This window comes from Camelina sativa, chromosome 15 (assembly GCF_030686135.1).
Source record: "Camelina sativa cultivar CO46 ecotype springtype chromosome 15, ASM3068613v1".
Lineage (NCBI taxonomy): Eukaryota > Viridiplantae > Streptophyta > Magnoliopsida > Brassicales > Brassicaceae > Camelina > Camelina sativa.
The window spans coordinates 29,541,502-29,569,295 of NC_141894.1; the positions used below are offsets into that span (position 1 = coordinate 29,541,502).

The 27,794-nt window shown below is 40.4% G+C and overlaps 2 protein-coding genes and 1 pseudogene across 3 annotated transcripts; 1 reads left to right on the plus strand and 2 right to left on the minus strand.

The window, feature by feature from the left end:
- Positions 1-8,193: 8,193 nt before the first annotated feature.
- On the minus strand, positions 8,194-8,868 carry LOC109129173 (uncharacterized). The gene has a single exon (XM_087487398.1). The coding sequence runs from the start codon at positions 8,866-8,868 to the stop codon at positions 8,194-8,196; it is 675 nt and encodes a 224-aa protein (XP_087343524.1).
- Positions 8,869-16,628: 7,760 nt separating this feature from the next.
- On the plus strand, positions 16,629-19,518 carry LOC104748851 (uncharacterized; annotated as a pseudogene). Its single transcript, XR_015581945.1, has 3 exons — positions 16,629-17,065; positions 17,152-17,322; positions 17,506-19,518. The product of XR_015581945.1 is annotated as an uncharacterized LOC104748851 (transcript).
- A 1,086-nt stretch (positions 19,519-20,604) lies between these two features.
- Positions 20,605-26,372, minus strand: LOC109129289 (uncharacterized). Its single transcript, XM_087486795.1, has 15 exons — positions 26,155-26,372; positions 25,633-25,698; positions 24,234-25,088; positions 23,771-24,136; positions 23,562-23,696; positions 23,395-23,469; positions 23,228-23,302; positions 23,044-23,136; positions 22,762-22,956; positions 22,553-22,684; positions 22,163-22,459; positions 21,790-22,049; positions 21,624-21,702; positions 21,086-21,482; positions 20,605-20,996 (listed from the first exon to the last, which is right to left on the minus strand). Exons 3-14 carry the CDS (start codon positions 25,083-25,085, stop codon positions 21,201-21,203), a joined length of 2,841 nt encoding a protein of 946 aa, XP_087342921.1. The 5' UTR covers positions 25,086-25,088; positions 25,633-25,698; positions 26,155-26,372; the 3' UTR covers positions 20,605-20,996; positions 21,086-21,200.
- Positions 26,373-27,794: the final 1,422 nt, after the last annotated feature.

Sequence of the window (27,794 nt, forward strand, 5' to 3'; positions counted from 1 at the left end):
TATCTTGATTAGTGATAATAATGCTAGATAGCCTTGACAAAGCTTGAATCTAGACTTTAGGATTTCCATGCCCACAAGGCGTTTGATGAAATTCCTGAACCAAATTAATCAAGAGCTTTGCATTCCTAGCCAATGGAAATTGATGATTAGGGTGATTAGTGGTATATGGAATTGATATTAATGCATGCTTGCCTTGTGATTACCTTTGGAAATTGTTGATTATCACTTGATTAGTATATGATCTCTATCATGGAAATGGATTGATTTGCACAAGTGTTCTTAGCCATAGGATTGTTCTTGTTTGTTGCTTAGACATCTAGGATTGATTAGCTATCTCCGAAGTCAATTACCTTGCCCAAGGTTCATCTGTTTAATCTTGATTTAAAGCTTGTTGCTAGTTGTGTTCTGTTTCTTTGAGTTTGCTCTGTTTGAATTATCTTGCTTTCTTTATTTAAATCACTTTGTTAGTTAAGATTGTGACAAAAGAACATTTTCCTGTTTAAGAATAGATTAAGCATCTTTGTGTATTCTTAGTGTGTTGATTAATGCAAATTGTGGATTGATAATTTAATTGAAGTAAAAGTACTACATCAGTTTGTACAACTAGTGCAACGTTTACATTAAAACGGAGAGTTTATCAAAGTATTAGAGTTCTAAAAAAGAGAGAGCCTAGAAGCGTGTGAGACTGCAAAGAAGGGGAGACGAAAAATCTTCGAGTCCTCTGTGTCATTAGAAGGTTTGCTGTATGATTCAGTTTTTTTTTTTTTTTTTTTTTTGAATAAAATGTTAAATTTGATTCAAAAGAAAAATAGCGTTTGTACAACTAGTGCAATGTTTACATTAAACCGGAGAGTTTATCAAAGTATTACAGTTCTAAAAAAGAGAGAGCCTAGAAGCGTGTTGTGAGCCAGAGTTGGAGACCCTTGTCGTAATGCCGATCATCACTTCTTTGCAGAGATAGGAGTTGGTCTCGTACTTGCCTGTCAATGCATTTAATCAGCTGAGTAGTACCATTTGCGCGTTCACCATGTCGCCTACCGTTCCTCTCCCGCCAAATTGTATAAAGTGTAGCTTGAAACACATAACGAGCAATGAAACTCTCCACTCGATCTTGCCAAGATGCAGAGATAGTTGTGAGGATGTCCTGCCAAATGTTGGTGTATCGCTGTTGATAGACCTTCCTGGCGAGATTGTCCCATATACATGAAGTAAAACTACAGGTAAAAAAGAGGTGGTTGCGAGTTTCAAGGGTGTTATGACAGAAAACACATGTAGTCTGCAGTCCCTTGTTCCAGAGAAGCATTTGATCCCCCGTGGAGAGCCTATTCCTTGTCGCCAGCCAAGCACAGAAGGAGAACTTTGGAGTTGCATGAGCAAACCAGACTCCCTTGTGCCAAGGGACCAAGGGTGAAACAGAGCGAAGGTGAGTCCAAGTGTCTTTTGTGGAGAAGCGTGGACGATAGGTATCATTCTTCCCCTTCCAGAGCGTTACATCGGCGGCCTCACAGCGGGTCTGACGTTTAGCAGCCAAAGCAGCCTCTATTTCATTGAAACAAGCAACTATGCGCCTCCTAGGTCTGCGAGCAGACCAAGCCTCTGCAACAGTCATGTGCTTGCTGATACCGAGCTCAATATATCCACGCTCTCCTGCAACGTCTATTAGTCTACCCATACCAGACCATGTATCAAACAAGAATGATGTTTGAGTTCCATCATTCACATCCACTCGACAGAAAGGCTCCGCTATGTCCCGAAATTTAAGCAGCTTTCGCCACATCCACCAACCTACAATTGTTGTTTGTTGAAGTGACCAAAACGTATCCTTCTTAAGGAGAAACGCCTTCACCCACTTAACCCACAGCGAGTCCCCATGGGAAACTAGTCTCCAAATCAACTTCAAACAACATACGTCATTAGCCTCACGCAAAGAATGCAACCCGAGCCCTCCTTCATCCTTTGGCTTACAAACCTCCTCCCAAGAGAGCTTCGTTTTACGTGAGTTTAGGTCTGTTCCCGACCAGAGAAAAGCAGAACAGATTTTTTCCACCTCTCGAATACATTCCCTGGGTAGCCTGAACGCAGCCAACCAAAATTTGCAGATACTCCAGAGGACTGAACGTATTAAGTTGAGGCGACCCGCATAGGAGAGGAACCGATCCTTCCAAGAGCCTATTTTCTTCCTGAGGTGTTCTAGAAGAGGATTGTAATCTGTGGAAGTGAGCCGCTTAGTTACAAGTGGGAGACCAAGATATCGAACAGATAGTTGGCCAGCCCCAAACTGGAGCCTTTCCGCAATCTCTTGACGACACAAATCTTAAACCCCCGCAAGATAAATTGTGGATTTCTCTACACTTATCCGGAGCCCAGAGCGTGTTGCAAACTTGTCAAGGACCTCCACAATTCCTTCTATGGAACGCACCTTGCCATCAGAAAGGACCATAAGATCATCGGCAAAGCTAAGATGTGTTAAGCCGATAGTCTTACATTGAGGGTGATAAGAAAATTTCCGCACTCCAGCGGCAGTAACAAGCATCTTAGAGAGAACATCCATGGCGATGACAAACAGATAAGGCGAGAGAGAGCATCCTTGTCTCAACCCCCGAGATCTATTAAAATAACCGGCTAATTCTCCATTGACTTGCACTAAAAATGATGCAGTAGTAACACACAACATAATCCAATGGATAAATTCCGGAGGAAACGCCAAAGCACAGAGGACATTGCGAAGAAAGGACCATTGAACAGAGTCAATGGCCTTTGATATATCTATTTTAATGGCACACCTACTTGAGATGGTGTCCTTATGGTATCCCTTCACCAGCTCCGTAGCAAGGAGAAAATTCTCTATCAATAGCCGATCCTATACGAATGCAGACTGGTTTCCTGCGATGAACTTCGAAAGCACCAGTTTGAGTCGGTTAGCAATGATTTTTGAAATGACTTTGTAGAGAACATTACAACAGAATATCAGCCTGTAGTCCTTCATTTCGCTAGCCTCTATCTTCTTCGGGACTAGAGCGAGAATAGTGGAGTTAACTCCTTTTGGTGGAAACCCTGTTTGAAAAAAATATTGAACTGCCGTAACAAACTCAGCTCCAATAAGATCCCAAGTTACCCGATAGAACTCAGAGGTGAAACCATCAGGGCCTGGTGATTTGTCCTTTGGCATGGAAAACAACACTTGTTTAATCTCTTCCCCAAAACAGGTCGCAATAATCGTGCCTTGTCCACCTCAGAGCATCGAAACGACAATAAACCTTGGAGCTCTGCAACCGTTGCTCCCACATAATCATTCGGGACCAGTTGCAAAAACTCTCTAAAAAAAGTTCAGCCTCATTTTTTATCTCCTCCGAGCTCGACTTTACAGTCCCATCAGGTTTTCGAATCTCCCTAATCGTATTTTGTGCCACTCTCTCCATGACTGCTCTGTGGAAGGTATTATTGTTTTTTATCTCCAATCTGCAACCAATGCAGTTTTGATTTCTGTTTTAGAAACTTCTCCTCAAGCATCGCCACCCGTTCCCACTTTTCATATGCCTATGTTTCCTCGCGCATAGCCTGTGGGGAGGGAGTTGTTTGATTTACAGATTGCTTCTGACAAAGTATTTCATATGCCTCCTTTGCTTCTGACCAAGTTTCGCATCTTTTTCTTGGCTAACTGTCGGATTAACGGTTTAAGAGCTTTTATTTTCTTCGTAAAACGAAAGATAGAAGATGTCGACATGTAAATGGGCTCTGTCTCAGTCCAATAGTCCTTCACCATCAGAATGAATTCCTCCATCTCAGCAAGACCATTAACAAACTTGAAAGGCTTCCTGCCCCTAACCGCAATACCTGCAGCTGTATTAAAATTTATCCTACAACGTAAATGATCTGAGCAACCTCCTGCTTCAAAGATATTATACGAATCGTTCTGCTTTGGGTACCCGTTCGGGTTCGGTTCGGGTATTTCGGGTTTTCGGGTTTTCGAGTTTAGAGATATAGGACCCGTTCGGGTATTTCTGGACTTCGGGTTCGGATCGGGTATTTCGGGTTCGGGTATTTCGGGTTCGGATTCGGATTACCCGAAGTTCATAAAACTCAAAATTTTAGTATCTAATTTAGTTTAAAATATTCAATAATACGTAATATATCTAAAAATTTAGAGTATTTTCTACCCAAATTTACTAATAAACAGTTTAAATACTTTAAATTATCAAAAATATCTAACAATCTGAATATTTTGATCACTTATATTATTAAAATTATAAATATTACTAATATATTACTACTATATATTAATAATGTTGGTATATTCGGATACCCGTTCGGATTTCGGTTCGGATCGGGTTCGGATTCGGGTTTTCGGATTTAGAGATTTAGAACCCGTTCGGATATTTTACAATTTCGGATACGGATTCGGATCTGGTTTTTTAAATCGGGTTCGGATCAGATATTCGGATCCGGCTATTTTGCCCAGGCCTATATACGATTGTGGAAAAGTCTGGACCAAATGATCATTAACAAGCACCTGTCTAACTTTTTTAGAATTAAATCATCCTCCCGCTTGTTGCACCATGTAAACAACGGACCATGAGAGGTTAGGTCTGATAGCATACAATAATTAACAGCGTCCTAAAAATCCCGCATTCCTGCAGTTACTACAGGATTATCATCAACTCGTGAGTGCTCCTCCATATCCAGTGTTTCATTAAAATCTCCAAAGATTATCCAAGGTTTACTACAGATAATCGGAGAGTCATAATGATACGCAATTCAGCCCAAAGTCCTTTTCGTTCCTGAGCCGAGTTTGATGCATATACAAAAGAACAAAAAAACTCATTCTCCCTCTCTTCCAGCTTAACTGAACAGGTTACCAGTTGACCACTCTTATAGAATGGACTTAGCCTAACATTGTTCCTCCACACAACCCAAAGGGCGACCTCGCCGATTATACTCGTAATTTGTCAACACCGACCAACCTTTAAACAGCTTGGTACACAACCTCTGCACCTTGCTCTCCTTTACTCGAGTCTCAATGAGACAACCAAACTGAAAACCTTTCTCTTCAACCCATTTCTGGATAATGGAATGCTTTGTAGATCTATTTAAGCCGCTCACATTCCAAAAAAAATCTGACATTAATGATGTTTCGTGGAGTTCCTCTTACTCTGATCACTAGGAGGCAGCCTAGGCAACTGAGTAGAAGGAACCGAAAGCACTTTGTGAGCTGTCTTAGAGCCACGTGGCAGAGATTGTCACAAAGGCAAACCCCCTTTAAAGACGGAGCCTCTGCGTCAAGTGGAGCAGTCGACCTGTCTGGATCAGGAATACTCGCATCCTGCCCAGTTTGTGGATCTTCAAGATCCTCCTCATTTTCACCACTACGCATGTCCTCCTCACCACCCTCGCCACTAAAAACAGAGAAAGCATTGGAGAGAATAGAAACCTCTCCGTGTTTCAAACCCTCATGCGTCTTTGCAGGGCTACGCGTATTGGTTGGTGTTATCCAACCCTGATCGTCACCCTGACTACCCGCTACTTCCTCACTCGACCCAGCCGCAGGAAGAAGAGCTGCTGAAGCAGCGGTGTCCTCTCAACCGGTGCATCCGTTACGTCTGCAACACGCATAGAGTGCTTAGTGTTACTCGGACATCGACCAAAGTAGGTTGCTTATTGTTAAGTGTATGATCAGTAGATGGTGACACGACAGTAGGTAGACAGGAATCACGCAGATGACCCTATTTCCTCCAAGTATTGCACCTCGGTGGCAACCAAGGATAAGAATACTTAACCACAGCATCAAGCTCACCTTCCTCCTCCCCAACAATAACATATTCCTGAGGCAGGTCTTTAGTTAAATTTTCCTCTACCAAAATCTGAGCCTCGTTAAAACTAACACATGTTTAAGTTTTAGGGTGAAGGTGCAATGGTTTTCCAACAGCACTAGCCAAGAATTCCAACCCCTTGTCTGTGAACATGGCGGGAGGAACATCCTTTAAAATAAACCATAGTTGTATTGATGTCATTGCCGGTTGTGCTTCCTCCGCAAAAGGAGTCCACTTAGAGACAACCATCGAAATGTCCATGATGTTCCACATGCCTCTGTGCAAAGCTCTACGCCTCATCCCCTCATTATGAATACGGAATTTGACTGTTGTTGAATTCACCTCATAAACATCAATCAAGGTTGACTTATCCCCCAAACGCCAGATCTTATTCATAATCATGTGAATTTTCTCGACATGTGGTGCCTTCTCACTCAAAAACTTACCGATAAAAAAATCTTCCCACAGAGGCTTCGTGAAAGACCCCAACCCTAAAATCCCATACTCGGACATAATGGCCGATAAAAGTTTTTCTTAGGGCCTATGAATTCTACTCGTTCGTTTAACATGACTAAACTGCGGATATGTATAACAGGTGATATAACTTTAAAAATACGGATTCACTAATAATAAGAGGTTCGATTCATCCTTAACAATAACAACTTGTCCCATGCATGGAAATAACATAAAACTTATAAAACAAACGCCATGATTAAAACTACCAAAGCCACCATCCTCTTTCCTCCCTTGCCTCCGTCACACGAGCTGGTCAGCCACTATAATCCTGATCATCGGACCTTTCTTTTCCTGCGTCCATTAAAAGGAGGCGTAAGCAAACAAAGGTTACTTAGTGGAGCGGTCATCCCATCTCACTAGGCTCAATTCAACGATCTCAATCTAACACAGGGTATATTCCAATCAAGTCACGTAAGTCAAACAATTCCCATGGGATAATTGCCTAAATCGTTTAGACCAACCACCATTCATATTGCAATAGAACACATAACCATAACAAGACAAGCAATCAACGAGATTAAATAAACCACGGGTCAAGAGAATCAACCATGGAACTCGGCCACAGTCACGCACTCACCTTCGGTATCGACCTAAGGTGTTGAACTCTCGGTTCCTATGCTCGGATCTGATCCCCGCTTCTACACGGACATATCGATACCATTAGTATCCGAGATATATCCATAACCATCGACGGATCAAGGTGGAAGGACACTTACCGTTCCTCTCTCGACTTGGACGTAGGATCTTTTGGTTTAAGCTTCGATGGAACTCTCTCTTTCTCTCTTGCGGCAGCGCTCGGATGCTTATGCGAAACTAGTGAAATTCTAAGGGTTTTCGTCCCTTATATAGGAACGACAAAACCGCCCTAACTTGCCTTAAAACGATAAGTCTCATCGCCCCCAACTTCCCTTATTTCTCGCATCTATCCTTATCCGATCACCTTTCCTTTTACCGCGAGTTTCCATTTCTCTCGGGTTTCCTTACCCGTGAGTCAGATTAAATCTCCGCGAGATTACCGAGTCCTTTAGGCCACCCATCGGCCCATCGTCCAATCGATCCATCCTCGTCCATCGGCCCGATCCATCGTTCACCGATGCAATCATTTCCGGATAGTCTACTTCACTATCACTATCACTTCACTATCACTATCACTATACCATCACTATCACTTCACTATCATCATCACTAGGACTTTCGTTCCTAGTTCTACTCGGATTGTCTCTCGGACTAATTACCGAACCTCTCATCTATTTATTCGGCAACTTACAGACCTGCATCGTCCAAACCAAAGATTCATCCAGGAACTTGCAAGCCTGAATGATCTAACACTGTAAACTTGGGATTCCATTTCTTCAGTTCAAACGTCTGCTCACTACTTCAGTAGTCTAGAACTCTCCATTTCCATACCAATCCCCTTAACTTATCGAGTTATATCGTCGGATTCTACTGTCGCTGACTTCCGCATTCTATCGGCAATCCTCGATACCAAGTATCGGCAATCGTCGATACCAAGTATCAACAACTATCGGCAATCCTTGATACTAAGTATCGGCAATACTCGATACCAAGTATTGGCAATCCTCGATACCAAGTATCAGCGACTATCGGCAATCCTCGATACCAAGTATCGGCAATCCTCGATACCAAGTATCGGCAATCCTCGATACCAAGTATCGGCAACTATCGGCTCTGGCTACCGGTATTCCTTGATACTGAGTATCGGTATCTCTTGGTACTAGTTCTCAGTAACTCTCAATACTGACTCTAAGTCATTCTCGGCACTAACTCTCGGTCTTTCTCGATACCTTTTCTTCGGCAACTCTCGGTACTACCGCTACCGAGGTTCTGTGTCGTTACATTTCTCCCCTACTTAGGACTGATTCGTCCTCGAATCTTTGCTTTCCTTACGAGGGACTTCTCTCTTGTCGAACCACTTCTTGAAGTTCACCTTCATAACTTCTTCTGGTTCCCAAGTTGTTTCCTCTATTCCTTCACAATCCCATACGACTTGAACCAACTTTTTCTTCTTGTTCTTATGCGGACCTCTCATCTTCGTACCAGTTATCCGAACTGGCCGACCGATGATGGTCATATTCACTTGGAGGTCGGGTGGGGGTTTGGAGATTACATTCTCCCGTTCCGTGATGCATTTCCTTAGCATCAACACATGAAACACCGGATGAAAAGCTGACATAGCCGGAGGTAATTCCAACTTATAAGCCATCAGACTAATCCTTTCCAGGATTCGATACGGTCCCATGTATGGAGGTGTTAACTTAGTGTTCAACGCTACCCGATCCTTACCCTTATAAGTTACTGTTTTGAGATAAACCATATCTCTAACCTGAAATTCCAACTCTCTTCGACGCTTGTCCGCATAATTTTTCTGTCTATCTTGGGCTTCCTTCATTTTCAGCTTCAAGATCTTAATTTTCTCGAGGGTCTCGTCCACGAAATCTCGACCATAAACACTCCGCTCCCCTACTTGTGTCCAACAAAAGGGTGTTCTGCAAGGTCGACCATATAAGTCTTCATACGGTGACATGCCTATACTCGCGTGGAAGCTGTTATTGTAGGCGAACTCTGCTAACTGTAGATGCCTTACCCAATTATCTCCCTAATCCAAAACACTTGCTCGTAAAAAGATCCTTAAGCGTCCTTATTGTGCGTTCGGACTGCCCGTCTGTTTGTGGATGGTTGGCCGTACTCATATCCATTCGCGTCCCAAAACGCTTTTGTAAGGCCTTCCATAACCCTGTGGTAAACTTCGAGTCTCTATCTGACACTATGCTCGCTGGAACACCATGCAATCGTACTATCTCTTGTACGTACATCTCGGCTAATTTCTCGGTCAGAAATGAGCCGATTTGTTCAATCAATCCACGACCACCCATATGGCGTCCTTCTTGTCACACAGCGGCAAGCTCGTGACAAAGTCCATGGTTATCATGTCCCATTTCTACTCGGGTATCGGTAAGCTTTGCAACAAACCGCCTGGGACCTGATTCTCTGCCTTAACTCTCTGACATGTTGGACAGGCTGCGACCCATTCTGCCACATCTCTCTTCATGCCCGACCAATGGTAGTACCTCTTCAAGTCTTGGTACATTTTGGTGGATCCGGGGTGGATCGCTAATTGAGATTGATGTGCCTCCCTAAGGATTTCCGTACGTAAATCCTTATCAAAAGGATCGCACACTCGTCCCTTAACCAAAATAGTACCGTTATTCGCGGTTTCATACTCGGTTCCATCCACTTTGGACAATCGTATCAGCTCTGCATCTTTCTCCTGTGCTATCCGTACCCTCGTTAGCAAGTCTACTTGGTTCGCGTCCCCAAGGCCTAGCGGTTCCAACTGTTCCGTCAATGCATTCAACCGCAAGGTTCTGATCATACCAACTAAGTTCTCCACTTCTCTCTCAGCACTAATAGCCGACCCTCTTCTACTCAAGGCGTCCGCTACTAGGTTGGCTTTACCCGGATGGTAACTGATCTCCAAGTCATAGTCCGCGACTAGTTCCATCCATCTACGTTGTCATAGATTCAGTTCCGACTAAGTGAAGATGTATTGCAAGCTCATGTGGTCCGTGTATATTTTCACGTTACCACCGTACAAGTAGGACCTCCAAATCTTTAGTGCAAATACTATGGCCGCCATCTCCAAATCATAGGTTGGGTAGTTCGCTTCGTGCTTCCTCAATTGTCTAGAAACCTAAGCTATTACCTTCCCATTATGCATGAGTACACATCCCAGTCCTCGACCAGACGCGTCCGTGTACACTGCATACGGTTCATCCGATTCCGGTAGTGCCAACACCGGTGCACTAGTCAGCATATCCTTAAGTCTTGAGAAACTCTTCTCGCATTCAGCCGACCATACGTACAGTTCGTCCTTCCCCGTTAGCTTGGTCAGCGGCTGTGCCATACTTGCAAAACCTTTCACAAATCATCGACAGTATCCGACCAGTCCTAGGAAACTTCTGATTTCTGAGGCGTTCCGCGGTCTAGGCCACTCCGCTATGGACTGAATCTTTTCTTGATCCATGGACACTCCCTTGTCCGATACTACATGTCCTAAGAAACCAATCTCTCGTTTCCAGAAGCTACACTTGCTCAGTTTGGCGAAAAGCTTCTGCTCCTTTAACTTTCCCAACACTTTCCTCAAATGCGCGGCATGCTCTTCTTTGCTCTTCGAGTAAACCAAAATGTCGTCTATGAACACAATCACAAACTCGTCCAGGTACTCTCGGAACACATTGTTCATAAGCTTCATGAATGCTGTCTGGGCGTTGGTTAACCCAAACGGCATGACCACAAACTCATAATGGCCGTACCTTATCCTAAAGGCTGTCTTCCGAATGGCAGACTCTTCTATCGGAATTTGGTGATATCCCGAAGCCAAATCAATCTTCGAGAAATATGTGGCTCCTCGAAATTGATCTAACAACTCGTCGATCCTCGGTAAAGGATACCGGTTCTTCACCGTGACCTTGTTCAACACTCGGTAGTCGATACAAAGTCTAAAGGTACCGTCCTTCTTCTTTACAAAGAGTACCGGTGCACCCCATGGTAAGCTACTTGGCCTCACAAATCCCTTCTCCATCAACTCTCCCAATTGTTTCTTTAGCTCGGCCATCTCCGCTGGTGCCATGCGATACGGAGCTTTTGATATTGGAGCCGTTCCATGTTCCAACTCAATGGTGAATGGATCTGACCGTGCTGGTGGTAATCCGGACAAAGGTCCGAACACGCTCTCATATTCTCGTACCACTGGTATCTCTTGTAATCTTTTACCCGTGCCTACTTCCTCTATCATGATTGAAGCCAAGTATGCTTCGCACCCATTACTGATCAACTGTTCAGCCTGCGTTGCCGAGACCAACAGGTTTCCCGACAATGGTCTGATGCCCTAATATTCTACCATTCCCTTCGCAGTTTCAAACAACACTCTCCCGCGGTAGCAGTCTAAGTGAGCTTGGTGCTTGCTTAGCTAGTCCATGCCTAGTATCACATCGTGTGCCTTCACTCGACATATGACTAAGTCTGCCGGCATATCCATACCGCATACCATGACCGAGATGTTATGTACCACTCCGTATGTGAACATCACTTGACCGCCTGCTGCTTGTACTAAACCAAAATGATATCCGGGTTCCTTCCGGAAACCACCTTTCCCAATCATATCCGGACTCACAAAACAATGCGTAGCCCCGGTGTCAAACATCACATGAGTTTCCACACCGCCCATGAGCAAGGTCCCTACACAACTCTACTTGCTAAGAACCTATCCACACACAAACAAACACACGCACACACACAATATTCACGCAAAATTCCACTAAGGTGAGTATCAAAACTTACCAGTGATCTACCGTGAAGTGCTCGCTTCCACCTGCCCGTCCGCGATCGAATACACCCTAGGCATAATCGCTGGCCGTTTCGGCGGTGGTGGCAACGACAGCACCTTGCTGGCCCGTTTCTGCCCTTGCGTTCCCAACTGCGGACAGTCTGGCCGAGTGTGACCCACCTGTCCACATTGGTAGCACACTCGTGTGTCGCTTCCTTTCCTCGGACAGTTACTAGCCATGTGACCCTTCTCACCGCAAGTAAAACAAGTACCCATCAATTGTCGACACTGTCCCGAGTGTCTCTTGCGGCAGGTTGGGCACACACGCACACTGCCCTTACCCGTAGGTTTTCGACTCCTAGTCTGCTTACTCCCGGTTCCCGGTTCAATTTTCACCATCGGCGCCTGCTGCACCATGATTCCTCCAGGCTGCTGCTGAGCTTCATCGACCAGTCCGTCCTCCAACATGGCCGCCTTCTCCACCAAGCTCAGCAAGACTCCCGAAATTCCAAAACATACACCTGTTGCGGACATCCACTCTCATGCCTCGCAAGAACCGACGAATCTGCACTTGCTCATCCACCATCTCATTTCCACCTTACCTCTTGAGCCGGTTGAACTCAGTCTCATACTCTCGCATGGTCCGGTTCCCTTGTTTCAAATCCAGAAATTCCGACTCCAGACGGTCGATAGCTTCTTGCGGAAAATACTTTGCAAGGAACATACCACGAAAAGTCTCCCACGAACAATTCGGGTTGACCATACGGCTCACCATGCCCGTCCACCACACATGGACTTCCCCGGACAGGTAGTGGGTAGCGATGTCCTTCCGATACTCCATCAGACAACGAACCGAGTCAAAGTTCCTCTCGAGGCGACTTCTCCATTCATCAGCCTCGGTAGGATTTGCTCCTCCACTAAAATACTGCGTACCCAACTCTAGCATGTGGTCAATGATAGTAAAGTACAAAGGAGCTGCCACCATTGGCACCACGTTAGGTACAGGCGGGTTTGGGGCCTGTGGTGGTGTCATTTGGTTCAGTATCTGGACCAAGGTCTCCAATACTTGCCCCATCCCCACATTCGCAGTCGCATTAGCGCCCGTACCCCCTGTTGGTATCGCTTCCGTACCAACCCCATGGGTTCCATGCTCTCCGGTTTCCGTACCGGTCCTCGCACCTACTAACCCAAAGTTCACCGCAGCAGTGTTCGGTGCTTCCTCAACGTTCCCTCCGACTCCTGGTCTAGCCGAGGTATTAGCCGAGTTGCGAGTGTTAGGTGCCATCTAAAATACCATAACCGATTTTAAGTTAGCGTCCAAACCAACTTAGTCCTTCATACCCTATGATCTACACATGACCAGTCTTACAGTGAGACGTTCTTGGCAAGAAAAGATGGCTTTTTAGTAACAATGACCCATGCACCCGTTATATGAACATGTCCTAGAACTATAACCGTGCTCTGATACCAAATGTAAGACCTCGACCCTAAAATCACATACTCGGACATACTGGCCGATAAAATTTTTTCTTAGGGCCTATGAATTCTACTCGTTCGTTTAACATGACTAAACAGCGGATATGTATAACAGGTGATATAACTTTAAAAATACGGATTCACTAATAATAAGAGGTTCAATTCATCCTTAACAATAACAACTTGCCCCATGCATGGAAATAACGTAAAAATTATAAAACAAACGCCATGATTAAAACTACCCAAAGCCACCATCCTCTTTCCTCCCTTGCCTGTGTCACACTAGCTGGTCAGCCACTATAATCCTGATCATCGGACCTTTCTTTTCCTGCGTCCATTAAAAGGAGGCGTAAGCAAACAAAGTTTACTTAGTGGAGCGGTCATCCCGTCTCACTAGGCTCAGTTCAACGATCTCAATCTAACACAAGGTATATTCCAATCAAGTCACGCAAGTCAAACAATTCACATGGGATAGTTGCCTAAATCGTTTAGAACAACCACCATTCATATTGCAATAGAACACATAACCATAACAAGACAAGCAATCAACGAGATTAAATAAACCACTAGTCAAGAGAATCAACCATGGTACTCGGACACAGTCACGCACTCACCTTCGGTATCGACCTAAGGTGTTGAACTCTAGGTTCCTATGCTCGGATCTGGTCCCCGCTTCTACACGGACAGATCGATACCATTAGTACCCGAGATATATCCATAACCATCAACGAATCAAGGTGGAAGGACACTTACCGTTCCTCTCTCGACTTGGACGTAGGATCTTTCGGTTTAAGCTTCGATAGAACTCTCTCTTTCTCTCTTGCGGCGGCTCTCGGATGCTTATGCAAAACTAGAGAAATTCTAAGGGTTTTCGTCCCTTATATAGGGTCGACAAAACCGCCCTAAGTTGCTTAGAACGATAAGTCTCATCGCCCCCAACTTCCCTTATTTCTCGCATCTATCCTTATCCGATCACCTTTCCTTTTACCGCAAGTTTCCATTTCTCTCGGGTTTCCTTACCCGTGAGTCGGCTTAAATCTCTGCGAGATTACCGAGTCCTTTAGGCCACCCATCGGCCCATCGTCCAATCGATCCATCCTCGTCCATCGGCCCGATCCATTGTTCACCGATGCAATCATTTCCGGATAGTCTACTGCACTATCACTATCACTTCACTATCACTATCACTATACTATCACTATCACTTCACTATCATCATCACTAGGACTTTCGTTCCTAGTTCTACTCGGATTGTCTCTCGGACTAAGTACCAAACCTCTCATCTATTTATTCGGCAACTTACAGACCTGCATCGTCCGAACCAAAGATTCATCCAGGAACTTGCAAGCCTGAATGATCTAACACTGTAAACTTGGGATTCCATTTCTTCAGTTCAAACGTCTGCTCACTACTTTAGTAGTCTCGAACTCTCCATTTCCATACCAATCCCCTTAACTTATCGAGTTCTATCGTCGGATTCTACCGTCGCTGACTTCCGCATTCTATCGGCAATCCTCGATACCAAGTATCAGCAATCCTCGATACCAAGTATCGGCAATCCTCGATACCAAGTATCGGCAACTATCGGTAATCCTCGATACCAAGTATCGGCAACTATCGGTAATCCTCGATACCAAGTATCGGCAACTATCGGCTCGGGCTACCGGTATTCCTCGATACTGAGTATCGGTATCTCTCGGTACTAGTTCTCGGTAACTCTCAATACTGACTCTCGATCATTCTCGGCACTAACTCTCGGTCTTTCTCGATACCTTTTCTTCGGTACTACCGCTACCGATGTTCCGGGTCGTTACACTTCGCATCTGCCAAAACCTCCTTAGGGACAGTAATTCGCTCCCGTCCGTCAAGGGTTTCAACAACAAACTTTTGCTGGGTGAAAACATGCTTCTTAGCAACTTGAACCCATGACTTTTTAGCACCTTGAGTGGACACCGAGACACCCTGACTCGCCCCCACCCCCACTGCCGCTGATCTGAAAGATCACCACCAAATACCTCCTTCCCACACCCCTTGTCCTGCTGAACCTGTTGGGCTGGGACACTACCATTCCCCGACGCTGCAGGCTCTACCGGAAGGTCCGGAGAGACCGGCGGCTCAAGCATACTTGCGAAACCCGCAACCAAACAAGTCGCCTGCCACGTCAGCAGAGAATTATTTTTAAAAGACTTTATGATTCAGTTTTTAAAAATATACTGTATTAATAGAAAAGAGCTAGGTAATAGAGAACAATAATCAAAACCTTGGTTACGACAAAGCATTGAACAGAGGTTGGTGAGCAAGGGAATGGAACTAAGCCAGAGAGAGCTAACAAGCTCAAACCCTGGAGAGACTCACTCAACGCATCCGCCCCCATCTTGAGTCATTAAGATTAACTGGTCATTTGTAACAATGTGACGTTTTTTTAATATCATGTTTTGCATAGAATCATGGTGATGCTCTGTTCCTAGTTTGTAATAACAGAAATAAAACTTAAAAATGAATTTTTTTTTTTAAAAAGAGGTAATTTAGATTACCTTAATTTGGCCATCACCAAAGGCAAGATTCTCTGTGATAGACATATCCCCAAACAAGGATTTCCCCCGGGAAGATCCCGAAACCAGACTATTACGTCTGGTTCAATGGATGCTTCTAATGAGGGTCATTGGAAGCCCAGACCCAGGAATATATTTCAGTCCTGAAGTTCTAGAACAGATCTTACTCTGCCTTTCATCTTCCACCGCTCGTTAGAAGCAGAGAGGACACAGATGTCCTTCTCTCTCCGGGTACCAATATAGTTCTCGAACCCTGGTGAGACTCCAATATCATGCTGAGTCACCACCACTTTGCTGTTCGAGTATTGGTGACCTTTCCTCTATTTAATAACTATTTATTGATTTAAAACCCGGTCTAATACGGTCGAGTAAACATTTGCGTAACCAGAATATTGTTACACATGGCTCGTGTGCTAGGGGTTTTTTTTTTATAATACTTTTTGTATTTATATTAACATTTTTAAAGTACATTTTGTGTTATACTCTTTTAGTTGTAGTTATTTAAAAAAGAGAAATACCCTAGAATGGCACACATTTGAGTTTTTGTTCCAAAACTAGCACACATACTGGAATGTTCCAAAACTAGCATAATGAGTAATTAATAGAGAGATATATTCTTATTTTAAAAAATTCAAAAAAATCAAAACCCGATCTCTTACATTTCTCTCCGCCGAAGCTTCATGAATTTTCCGATCAGAGATCTTCATTTCTGATCTCAGATTTTCCCGTGAAGCTTCAATCAGGTACTAAATTCGTTGCCTTATCTTTCAATTTCTCTTGCTTCTTCTTCGTTTTTAGAGTTTGAAATTGTTGGGTTATCTTTCTTCTTCTTCGATCGATAGCTTCAATCATTGATTTCAGAGTTTGAAATTGTTGGGTTATCTTTCTTCTTCTTCAATCGATATCTTCAATCATTAATTTCAGAGTTTGAAATTGTTGAGTTCTTTGAATTAAGGAAGAAATTGCGATTTATGGCTCTATATAGATGAATTAGCAGATTCGGTAGTTTTTTTGTTCTGTGATTTTGGTTTTGTTGGCTTGATTGTAGAATGTTGGAGATATACTCTGTCTTTGGTGAGTGGAAAATTAATGACGAGCTTCATTGGAGATTCTTCGTTGATACAAACAAAGGTGGATGTCTTTGTGAAGTTTCTGAGAATATCACTTACAAGGATTTAATGAAGATTGTTTTTGAAGATTTCGGACTTGATGGTCTAGTTAAAGAGATTTCACTCAGCTATGAACTTCCAAAGATGAAATTAATTGTAGAAGATTCTCCTCCTATCTTCATTCGCAATGACCGCCAAGTCTGCACTTTTATCAGGAAGATACAAGAAAATCCTGAGATAGGACGTTTGTGTGTATCGGTAAGTACATGACTTTTACTTTTGTTTTCACTGTAACTTTCTTATACTTAATTCTTCATAGTTTTTTAACTTAATTCTTCTTGTAGGAATTTGATCAATCATTTGGTAGTGATATCTCAGTTTCTAAGCCACTTGGTGATACATGTTCAACCGCTGAAAAAGCAAAGAACAATAATTCATTTGCCTTGCCTGCTGATCGAGATCCTATTCTGATCTCTGCAGGAAGTTCACATACGACTGCACATGAAACACACAAGGTTAGATTCCTTAATATAAGTTTTTAGACAAGATTCATATATGTTTAGGAACCCCTTCCTAAATCACAGAACATGATGAATATCAAGAATTTTAAGGATGAACTACTTAGGAACGGTTCAAGTATAAAGCTATAGTTACTTGCAAATGTTACTTTTCATTTACTAATCTTTTTATTTTTCTAGGAACTTAATCGGTCTATTGGAAGTGATGTTTCTACGACACATAATGATATAGAAATCTCAACAGCTGAAAAAGGAATAGGATCTTTTTTAGAGAATTTGGTTCCTGCTCCAGATCTCTCTCCTATATCTATGGTAGGTTCACATTCAACTCGAGGGGCTGATGATATATATGTGGACAGATATTTCAAGAACAAGGAAGAGTTGATGTTCAAGATGAGAAACTGGGCACTTGAATGGAGGTTTGAGTTCAGAGTTCGATGGTCAAACAAAACGAGAGTTATTTTGGGATGTGTTGATGATAAATGCAGTTGGCAATTGCGTGCGACTAGGCTAAAATCATCTGAATTCTTTGTGGTGAAGAAGTATTGTCATGAACACAATTGTGACACAACCCACAGGAATGGCAACCATAGACAAGCAACTGCAAAGTTGCTTGGGAGTTTTTACTGCAACAACTATGGAGAAAAGAAAGTTGGTCTCAAACCAAAACAGATTATGGAATTGGCCAGAAAAGATCATGGAGTATACATACCATACAAAAAAGCCTGGAGAGCAAAAGAGGAAGGTCAGAATTTGGTTAGAGGCACTGCTGAGGACAATTATTTACATCTAGCGAAATGGTTGTACATGGCAAGGGAAAAAAATCCAGGAACAGTTGCTTATCTTGAGTTGGATCCTATGAAGAATTTCAAATACGTATTCATCTCATTTGGCCAGTCGATTAGAGGTTTTTCTTTAATGAGAAGAGTGATTGCTGTTGATGGTACATTCCTAAAAGGAAAGTATAAGGGAACTTTGCTAGCAGCTACTGCACAAGATGGAGATTATCACTTATACCCGATAGCATTTGCCATTGTTGATTCAGAAAATGATATTGCATGGAATTGGTTCTTCAGGTGTTTGCTCACTATCATCCCTGATGCACCAGATTTGGTATTTGTTTCTGACCGTGCTTCATCCATTGAAAAAGCAATCTCAGAATTGTATCCAGCATCCCATCAAGGCATTTGCAATTTTCATCTCAAAAACAACATCAAAGTAAAGTTCAAGAGTAAAAGCTTCTTGCCTCTTGTCGAATCAGCAGCTAATGCTTTTACGTTTCATGAGTTTGAAGGTGCTTTTAGGGATATACAGAATTCTAATCCAAAACTGGCCAAGTATTTAGAAGAAGCTGATTTCAGGAAGTGGGCTCGTTGTTATGCACCATCTAACCGCTACAATATTATGACAACCAACATTGCTGAGTCATTGAATTCTATGTTAAAGGATCCTCGGGAGCTGCCAGTGATTTCACTTCTTGAGACAATCAGGATAACCCTTACAACATGGTTTCATGAGCGACGGGAAAAAGCTGCCAAACACAACAAGCGTGCTACACCAAATGTTACAGATAAGATAATATTAAGCTTCAGTAAGGCAATGAAACTAGATGTTTTCAAGTGGATCAACATGAGTTTGAGGTCAAAGATGATAGGAATAAGTTTGTTGTTCACCTAAAGAACAAGACTTGTACCTGCCGTTTCTTTGACATTGAAAGGATTCCTTGCATTCACGCCATTGTTGCTGCAAAGCGTACAAACATGGATGAATACAAACTGGTTGATCATTTCTATTTGACAGATATTTGGGCTAAAGCATATGCTGAGAGCATTCATCCAAGTGGAGATGTGAAGAATTGGGTATTTCCAGATGCAGTAGCTGAATACTTCTGTGCTCCACCACAAACTAGGATAAAGAGTGGGAGACCGCCAAAGAAGAGAAAGAGATCAGTTGGAGAGTTTGGTGTACCAGGTTCTAAATCTCAAAATCATAAGTGCAGTAGATGTGGTAATGAAGGACATAATAAAAGTACTTGCAGATTCCCAATATGATGATTTTTATGCATTTGATTTTTTACAATTGTTACTAGATTTATCCAGGAACACTCTACAGATGTATACTTCATAGCATACTGATATTCATAAGACAGATTCATGAAGGATATCCTGAGATTCAAGGAGTCCTTCCTGAATATTATAATTTTTAAACAAATGTGTTTCTTAATCTCTATTGTGTGTGTGGTGAGTGTTTCTTTGTGGAGTGTATGTGTTTTTTTACCTCAACCCTTCCTAAATACCATTCACTCTTTACCTAATCCATTCCTAAATATTTCATGTTTCATGTTATATACTAAAGGTTATATCTATTTCCCGAATAACAGGCTTTGGCCTACTGGTTACTCTCCCACTTGCAATTTCACCATGTCTCGTGTTTGATCCTCCGGATGTGCATTTGAGGAATGCCTTCTTGATTTTTTTAAAACCATTCCTAAAATGCCTTAATTGATATTTCCCCATATATACTAAAGGTTATATCTATTTCCCGAATAACAGGCTTTGGCCTACTGGTTACTCTCCCACTTGCAATTTCACCATGTCTCCTGTTTGATCCTCCGGATGTGCATTTGAGGAATGCCTTCCTGATTTTTTTAAAACCATTCCTAAAATGCCTTAATTGATATTTCCCCATATATACTAAAGGTTATATCTATTTCCCGAATAACAGGCTTTGGCCTACTGGTTACTCTCCCACTTGCAATTTCACCATGTCTCGTGTTCGATCCTCCGGATGTGCATTTGAGGGATGCCTTCCTGATTTTTTTTAAACCATTCCTAAATTGCCTTAATTGATATTTCCCCATATATACTAAAGGTTATATCTATTTCCCAAATAACAGGCTTTGGCCTACTGGTTACTCTCCCACTTGCAATTTCACCATGTCTCGTGTTCGATCCTCCGGATGTGCATTTGAGGAATGCCTTCCTGATTTTTTTTAAACCATTCCTAAAATGCCTTAATTGATATTTCCCCATATATACTAAAGGTTATATCTATTTCCCGAATAACAGGCTTTGGCCTACTGGTTACTCTCCCACTTGCAATTTCACCATGTCTCGTGTTCGATCCTCCGGATGTGCATTTGAGGAATGCCATTCTTGTTTTATATTTTTTGAGGAAAGCCATCCTGATTTACTATAAACCCTTCCTAAATAACTTTCATTCTTTCCCTAATCAGTACAAATACCATCCAAAATAAGAAAAGTTTCACAAAACACACCATTTACTAAGTATCTTTAACATTTAAATCATAATCCCAAAACACACAACATATGAATCCAATAAATCCATTGTAAACTTATAAATCCAAAGAAAAGTCTACCATCTGAAAACAAAAAATCAACCTCTAAACATCTCAATCTTCTTAAGAATGATATCATGATAGATATCAAAACATAACTTGGCTCTAATATCTTCTGAAACCTCTTCATGAAGCTTACTCATCATCTCTTCTACGCCCATTGAGTGGCATTCCACCATTTTGAGGATGAATAATCCACAGTTTGCTTCACTCTTAATGCAACGAAAGTACTTCTTAGGGCATAAGACTTTAAATGGAGACAGATCAATTGTTCCTCTGTTTCTTTCAGTGCCTAAAAGATAAGGTATCATCCCTGCAATACACACAAATAGTTATCGGTAATATATCATAGGCATAAGATTCACATCATAATCAAATTATCATAATCAAATAAGTTCTTACCTGCAATTGGCTTAACATGAGTTTCCACCAAGTCACCTTTACTCTCATGAGTTCGACAATCAAAAACAGTAATCTTCCTGGACTTGAAGCTTATTTCCATACCAATGAACTGTTTTTATTTAGAGTTATAGGCAATACCATAAACTCCCTCGAGATCCTGCCACTTCTCAGTAGGATGACAAACCGAAGGCAACTTCCCACTCACAATATCAGTGACTTCTTTTGGAAACACATGTTGTGATTTAAAGTTATCCTCCTTGAAACTGAAGTATCCAGCTTTCAAATTTGAAAAGAAGTCTGGCCTCACAAAGGTTGATTTCGGAAGTCTCTTGTTGTGAAAATAAATGGGTTCCTTGTTTCTTCTCAACCAAAGTAATCCCAAAGCTACATCAATATGCTACATTAAAAAAAAAAAAAAAAAGACTTTTAGTGTATTAGGAGATATAGACACGATAATATTTGATAATCTGAGATTCAGGATAGGATTCATGAATCCACCCAACACAAAAGAAACTGAAACAAAATTTGTGAGCAGTACCATTTCTTGCAATTTCTTCTCTGGTCTTCCCAGCAAATGTATCCAATGTGAGGTTAATGGTTCTGTATCCGTTATTACCCTGGAATTATCAAAAAAACATTCTCTTATACTTGGATAAAAACTTAATTTTTAAAGTTGACAAGAATTGTTAAAACGTCACACTAACCCTGTTCTGATATTTGAGCTCTTCCAAGAATTCAATTCTTCAATATCATTGAAAGATGGAGACAGGAAAGGGTTGAACATTGGAAGAATAGCAGATGTGGCAGGGTTTCTTGGTGCTTTATATGGAGTAATGGTTGAAAATGATGGAGTTGTGAGCCGATTGCTTCGCCTTGGAACATGCTTCTCACCTCCACCATCAACTCTTTGCTTCTTTCTTGGAATAACAATTTTATCTTTCTTATCCAGCTTTCTCTTTTTTTCCTGAAATCAAGATGTAACAAAGAAACGTGTTTATGAATGTCCTCTTTGTACTTTTTACAAAAATCACCAATGATACATACAAAACAAACAAGAACTGAATTAAATTGACATACCTCAGGTGAACTAAAACATTTAAGATCAAATGATGGTCCTTCGTCTTGTGGATTCTGTTTGTCTTCTTTTTCATCATCACCATCATTTGGGCTCACTCCTTCTGGTACATGATCTTCTTCTTTATCAAGATCATCATCTAGATTCTCACCTTCCTGAGGAAGGTTCACTTCATCATCACCTTCCTGAGGAAGGTTCACTTCATCATCACCTTCTTGAGGAAGGTTTACTTCATCATCACCTTCCTGAGGAAGGTTCTCTTCATCATCACCTTCCTGAGGAAGGTTCTCCTCATCACCCTACAAGCAAAACACGTTTTAAAACCTTTTTTAGCTTAAGAAGACTTTCCTACAAAATTAAATAACAGGAAAAAGTTGTATAATAAATCTTACATCAACAGCTGAATCGAGCTTCTGGGTCATCTCCTCAGTTTGGTTTATCTCCTCGATGATGGTATTGATCTTTTCGGTTAACTCCTCCGTTTGGGTTAACTCCTCCGTTTGGTTTTCCCTTGGAGTAAAGAACTGGATATGAATTATTTCATTTGTCAATATAATGTGTTAGAATACTTTTAAAAACTTTTAAGAATCATTTCATTTACCTCAGTAGTTAAAACTTCTGGATTTGGTTCACTTTCATTCTCTATATCGAAGAACCGAATTTGGTCTTTTCCAAAAAATTCTTCTTTCTTTGATTTGTCCATCAAAACACTGATTCCGTTTTCAAGGATTGCCTTCACTTTTCCTTTGCTCCTTTTGTTCTCATACCTAACTTCAACTTCTTGCAGCAATTGTATCTGAAAAAAAACATTAGAAGCTTTTAATACATTGATTAAGAATACTTCCCCTATCATTCAAAATACAAGTACCAAACCAATTCTTACCTCCTTAGTAATCTGAGTCTCAGAAGTCAGAGCCACATGCACTGTTTTTTGTTCAGTGGTAGACCTGTTAGATGGTCGGATCCAATCACCACACTGCAAATATAAATGTTTTTAGGAAGCTTTAGTGCATAATTAAGAATACTTTCCCTAATATTCAAACTACAAATAAGAAACAGATTCTTACCTCCTTAGGAATCTGAGTCTCAGATGTATATTGTTCAGTGGGAGAATTGTTAGTCGGACGGATCCCATCACCATTCTGCAAATACAAATCGTTTTTAGGAAGCATTAGTACATAATTAAGACTACTTTCCCTAAATTTTAATTTACAAGTAAGAAACAAATTCTTACCTCCGTAGGAATCTGAGAGTCACATGTATATTGTTCAGTGGTAGGATTGTTAGTCGTATGGATCCCATCACCACTCTGCAAATACAAATCGTTTTTATGAAGCATTAGTACATAATTAAGACTACTTTCCCTAAAATTTAATATACAAGTAAGAAACAAATTCTTACCTCCGTAGGAATCTCAGTGTCAGAAACTTGAGTCACATTATCTGTACTTTGTTCAGCGCTTGGAGAACTGGGGAATGTAGGGTTTGTAGTTGGAGAACTGGCAAATGGAGACATTCCACTATCTTGGTGTTGCTCCTACAACACAAAACGAAAACGGTTACCAGTTGATAAAAAGGAAGCTGGAAGTTGATTAAAAAAAAATGTTTTACCTGATCGTCTGTATTGGTAGGTTTATATTTTCCCAGACTCTCCTCTATTTTTGATAACCGGCAATTGATATCTCTGAACCCATCCGTAACCATGTTGTAAAGTTTATCTAGCTTCTCCATTAGTGACTCTCCAGAAGAGGATGGCTTTAGTGTCTCCTTGTTACGTAACTGGTAAGAATTCCTAGCAATATCTTCCATCACTGCACCAACATCTAATGCTCTTTTTCTCCAGTCTTCAAGTGTCAATTTGTATCCCTTGTTCAGTACATCTGTTAACATACTCAAATCTTGATCAGGAGTGTCTTCCAAGAAGACTGTATCTTCTGTATCATCGGGTATCGATGGTAATATGTGAATAACCTTGAGCTGCACACAATCAATATTTGAAAATGATATTAGTTCTTCTTACGATCGTGATTATATTTTAAAACGATTTAGTCCTAAATTAAAGAGAATAACTTACATGGTTTGATGCTTCAATGTTCTCCACTTGAGCAATCGATGGATTAACTGTACGTGTGTATTTTTCACAGAGATATGCTGATGGTCGCTCAATTACACTCAATGTGCTGAAAGATGACTTTAACATAGGAACAGACTCTAGAATCCACAAGTGCAGTGCCAACGGATATCCATGTAAGTCATATTTTTGCTTCATCAGATTTGATAGGACATTCTTCTTTACTGACTTAATCAGAAGATTATAAGCATCTTTCCCCCACGGATAATTAGCCAAGACATCCAAATGCTGAGCTCTCTTAAGGTTTTTTGCAGGATGCTTGTTACCTCTGTACTTCTGAAAGAAGATGCATTCGATAAGGATCAGCATCGCAAGAGAGTATCTTTCATCTGCTGCCTCTGGATCAGTTCCTTGTAGAATATCCAAAACATCTTCATATGTGTGAGCATCTTCAGTGTTAGCCCAATCATAACGATTCTGCCGTTGATCTTCATTAGCTCCCCATTCAGTGCATTTCAATCCAGTGACCATATGGAATTCTCTTATTGAGAATCTCATTGGTTGTCCTCCAAAATGCATCCATAGTTCATTTTCCTTTGATACCTTTAAACTTCTGCTCAGAAAACAGTGCACCATCTTCCCAGACATCATCAGTCCTCTGTTGATAACCTTCAAAATTGGTCCCAGGAACGAATTCTTGATCCTCTCATACTCCGCAACTGAGAGGATGCTTTTTACTTGTATGACAGCATCGTAGTTTGGAAACTGGTTTATCTTCACATCTGATCTTGGTTCCTCTCCTATGTTGAAACAAAGTTCAGGAAGCTTTATATCTATAGGGAAAGAATCACCCATATCCTGCAACATATAAAAGAAAGAGAAGAAACGCATATCATATCAGGAAAGTGATCCTAAATTATATAGATGCTTTCATGAACTTTAAAAAAAACTAGCATCTGACTGTAAAGATGAAATGCATATCATATCAGGAAAGTGATCCTAAATTATATAAAAAACTAGCATCTGACTGTAAAGATGAAACGCATATCATATCAGGAAAATGATCCTAAATTATATAGATGCTTTCATAATTTTTTTTAAAAACTAGCATCTGACTAAATTATGCTTTCACTAAACGGATTCATATGCATTCACTAATCACTGAAACTCTAGCAATTAGAAACCGTATACCAAACTTAACTGTGCTAAAGGGATCGAAAAATATGAGAAAGCAGTAATGGAGTAACCATGGAGGAAATGTGAGTAAACTTGTCAACAAACAAACTTGAAATTCGATTGCTTTATCACTAATGTGATGAATAAGGTTACCGGAAGCTGCAAAACACATAATATCACACATAATCACACATAAATCACACAATTTCTTCAAAGGAAGACTTACTTGCTCTGGATTAGGACTTCCTTCCTCAATGTATACTTGTCTTCCACCCAAGTATATAGGATAAGCCTATTACACAAAACGGAAACAGATAAGAACAAAGTGAAACAGGAACAAAAGATCACAATTTAATATAGTGAGGTAACTGTTGAATATATCTTAGACCCGAAAACTGAAATAATCTACAACAAAAACTCAAAAACTCAAAAACAACAAGAATTGAATTTTAACCCACAAGAATCTTACTTAATTTTCCATCGAATTGATTTAGGGTTTAAGAAAATCAAAATTAGACAAAATCCGATTTGATTATCAAGAAATAAAGTCAAGAAATATAATCCGATTTGAAATTCGATTGCTTTGATCACTAACCCTATCAATTTACACAAAATCAAACACATAATCACACAACCCTATCAAATTGGCATCCAATTGATTTAGGTTTTAAAAAAATTCAAAATTAAATACACATAACACAGCCAAAAAGAACCGCAAATCGAAATATGTTGAGAAAATGGTGGTTACCTTTTAATTTCTAACCACGACGAGAAGAAGAGATGAAGCGTTTTGGGTTTTTGTTGCGAAGAGGAAACTGAGAAGATGGTTTATACGGCGACGCGAATCAAACGGTTGATAGCACGGAACGGCGGGACAACAATAGCGACGACATACAGCGAGGAGATAGGTTGGTAAAGCGGCGAGCCTCCGGTAACCACCGTATCAGATTTTTGGAATGTGGCGACGAAAAGAGATGAAGAAGAAGTTGATTTCAATATCGTGGGCTTTGAAATATTTTTGAGTAAAATAAAACTGGGCTTTAGTTTTTGTTAGCCCAATCATTTTTGCTAATTTGAGTAAAATAAAACTTTGTGCTAATTTTGTCATTTTTAAGAATCAATGCTAACTTTGGAACAAAAACTAAAATGTGTGCCATTTTTGTCAATTGCCCTTTAAAAAATTATTTACAATCTTAACCTCTAGAAAATTTCATAAAATAACAATTACATCAGATTTTATTTTCTAAATATTTTACATTTCATTCCTACTAGAAATGTAACAAACTGCAATCGATATTTTATGGAAACAGAAGTTATACTATATTAATGACACTTTCTATTGTTTTTTGAAAAATTCCATCTCTAAATTTTTTGCAAACAAAGAAAAAAACAATTTAATTCCTATTTTGTTTTTCAAAACATGTTAGTTTTGATTCTTAATGTAGATAAAAAACTTTGATTCTCATTTTTTAAAATCATATTTTTGATATATATATATATATATATAATTAATAAAAACTTTAAAATATTATAAATAAAAGCTTATAAAAAGTTTTAAATACTATATAGTATGGTTATATAGTAAGAAGGGTTATAAAGAATACATGATGGAATTAATAAAATATCATTAAATTTGTGCATAAAAAATAGTTTAATCCTTATTTTGTTATTTGTCCACACTACTAATATTAGAATATTTAACATATCAAATCAACTTACTTTAACTAAGATTTTTTAAAATAAGTAAATCATTATGAAAATATGAATTAATCACAGCATATAAATTACTTATTATGTATTTAATTCTTTTATTTTTCTAATAACTAAAAAACCAAATAGAATCTCAACACTAAATTAAACAAACTAAATTTATCAAAAAAATAGTGACACAGTGTACCGCAAGTTAAAAATAAATATTAACATTTTAGCCGTTTGAATGGCTGAAAATTTTAATTATTCCTTAAGCGGCTAAAATTTTTAGTTATTTCTTTATTGAAACAACCCTTCCCGTTTTTTTTTTTATACCTTAATTTACTAGTGGTCCCATACCCACTAACATCCTAACAACAATCAATAACCGCGGATAACCAAATAAAACAATTCCATTAATCCAATAAAATTCCAACATAAATAATCCAATAACCAATAACACCATAATCCAAACAAGGAAATAACCAAAAGCTAACATCCTACAATGTTCCAATGACTTAATCTAGCAACCTAACAACAGCTAGACCACAATCAATCAAGCCTCTAGAACATCCCTTCATCATCGCCTTGATTCCACGATCACACTTTGCCTTTACCTGCACATCACAAACAACAATTGAGATGCGTAAGTATTATCATAAATACTTAGTGAGGCCGTCCTCCCATCTACTGAGTTAT

Coding starts and splice junctions, on each gene's coding strand:
- LOC109129173 (XM_087487398.1), bottom strand. CDS start 8,868: ATGTCACCGTATGAAGACTTATATGGTCGACCTTGCAGAACACCCTTT.
- LOC109129289 (XM_087486795.1), bottom strand. CDS start 25,085: ATGGGTGATTCTTTCCCTATAGATATAAAGCTTCCTGAACTTTGTTTC. Junction 22,957..23,043: donor AGACTCAGATTACTAAGGAG/GTAAGAATTGGT, acceptor GTTTTTTTTCAG/ATACAATTGCTGCAAGAAGT. Junction 22,685..22,761: donor CAGAAGTTTTAACTACTGAG/GTAAATGAAATG, acceptor ATTCATATCCAG/TTCTTTACTCCAAGGGAAAA.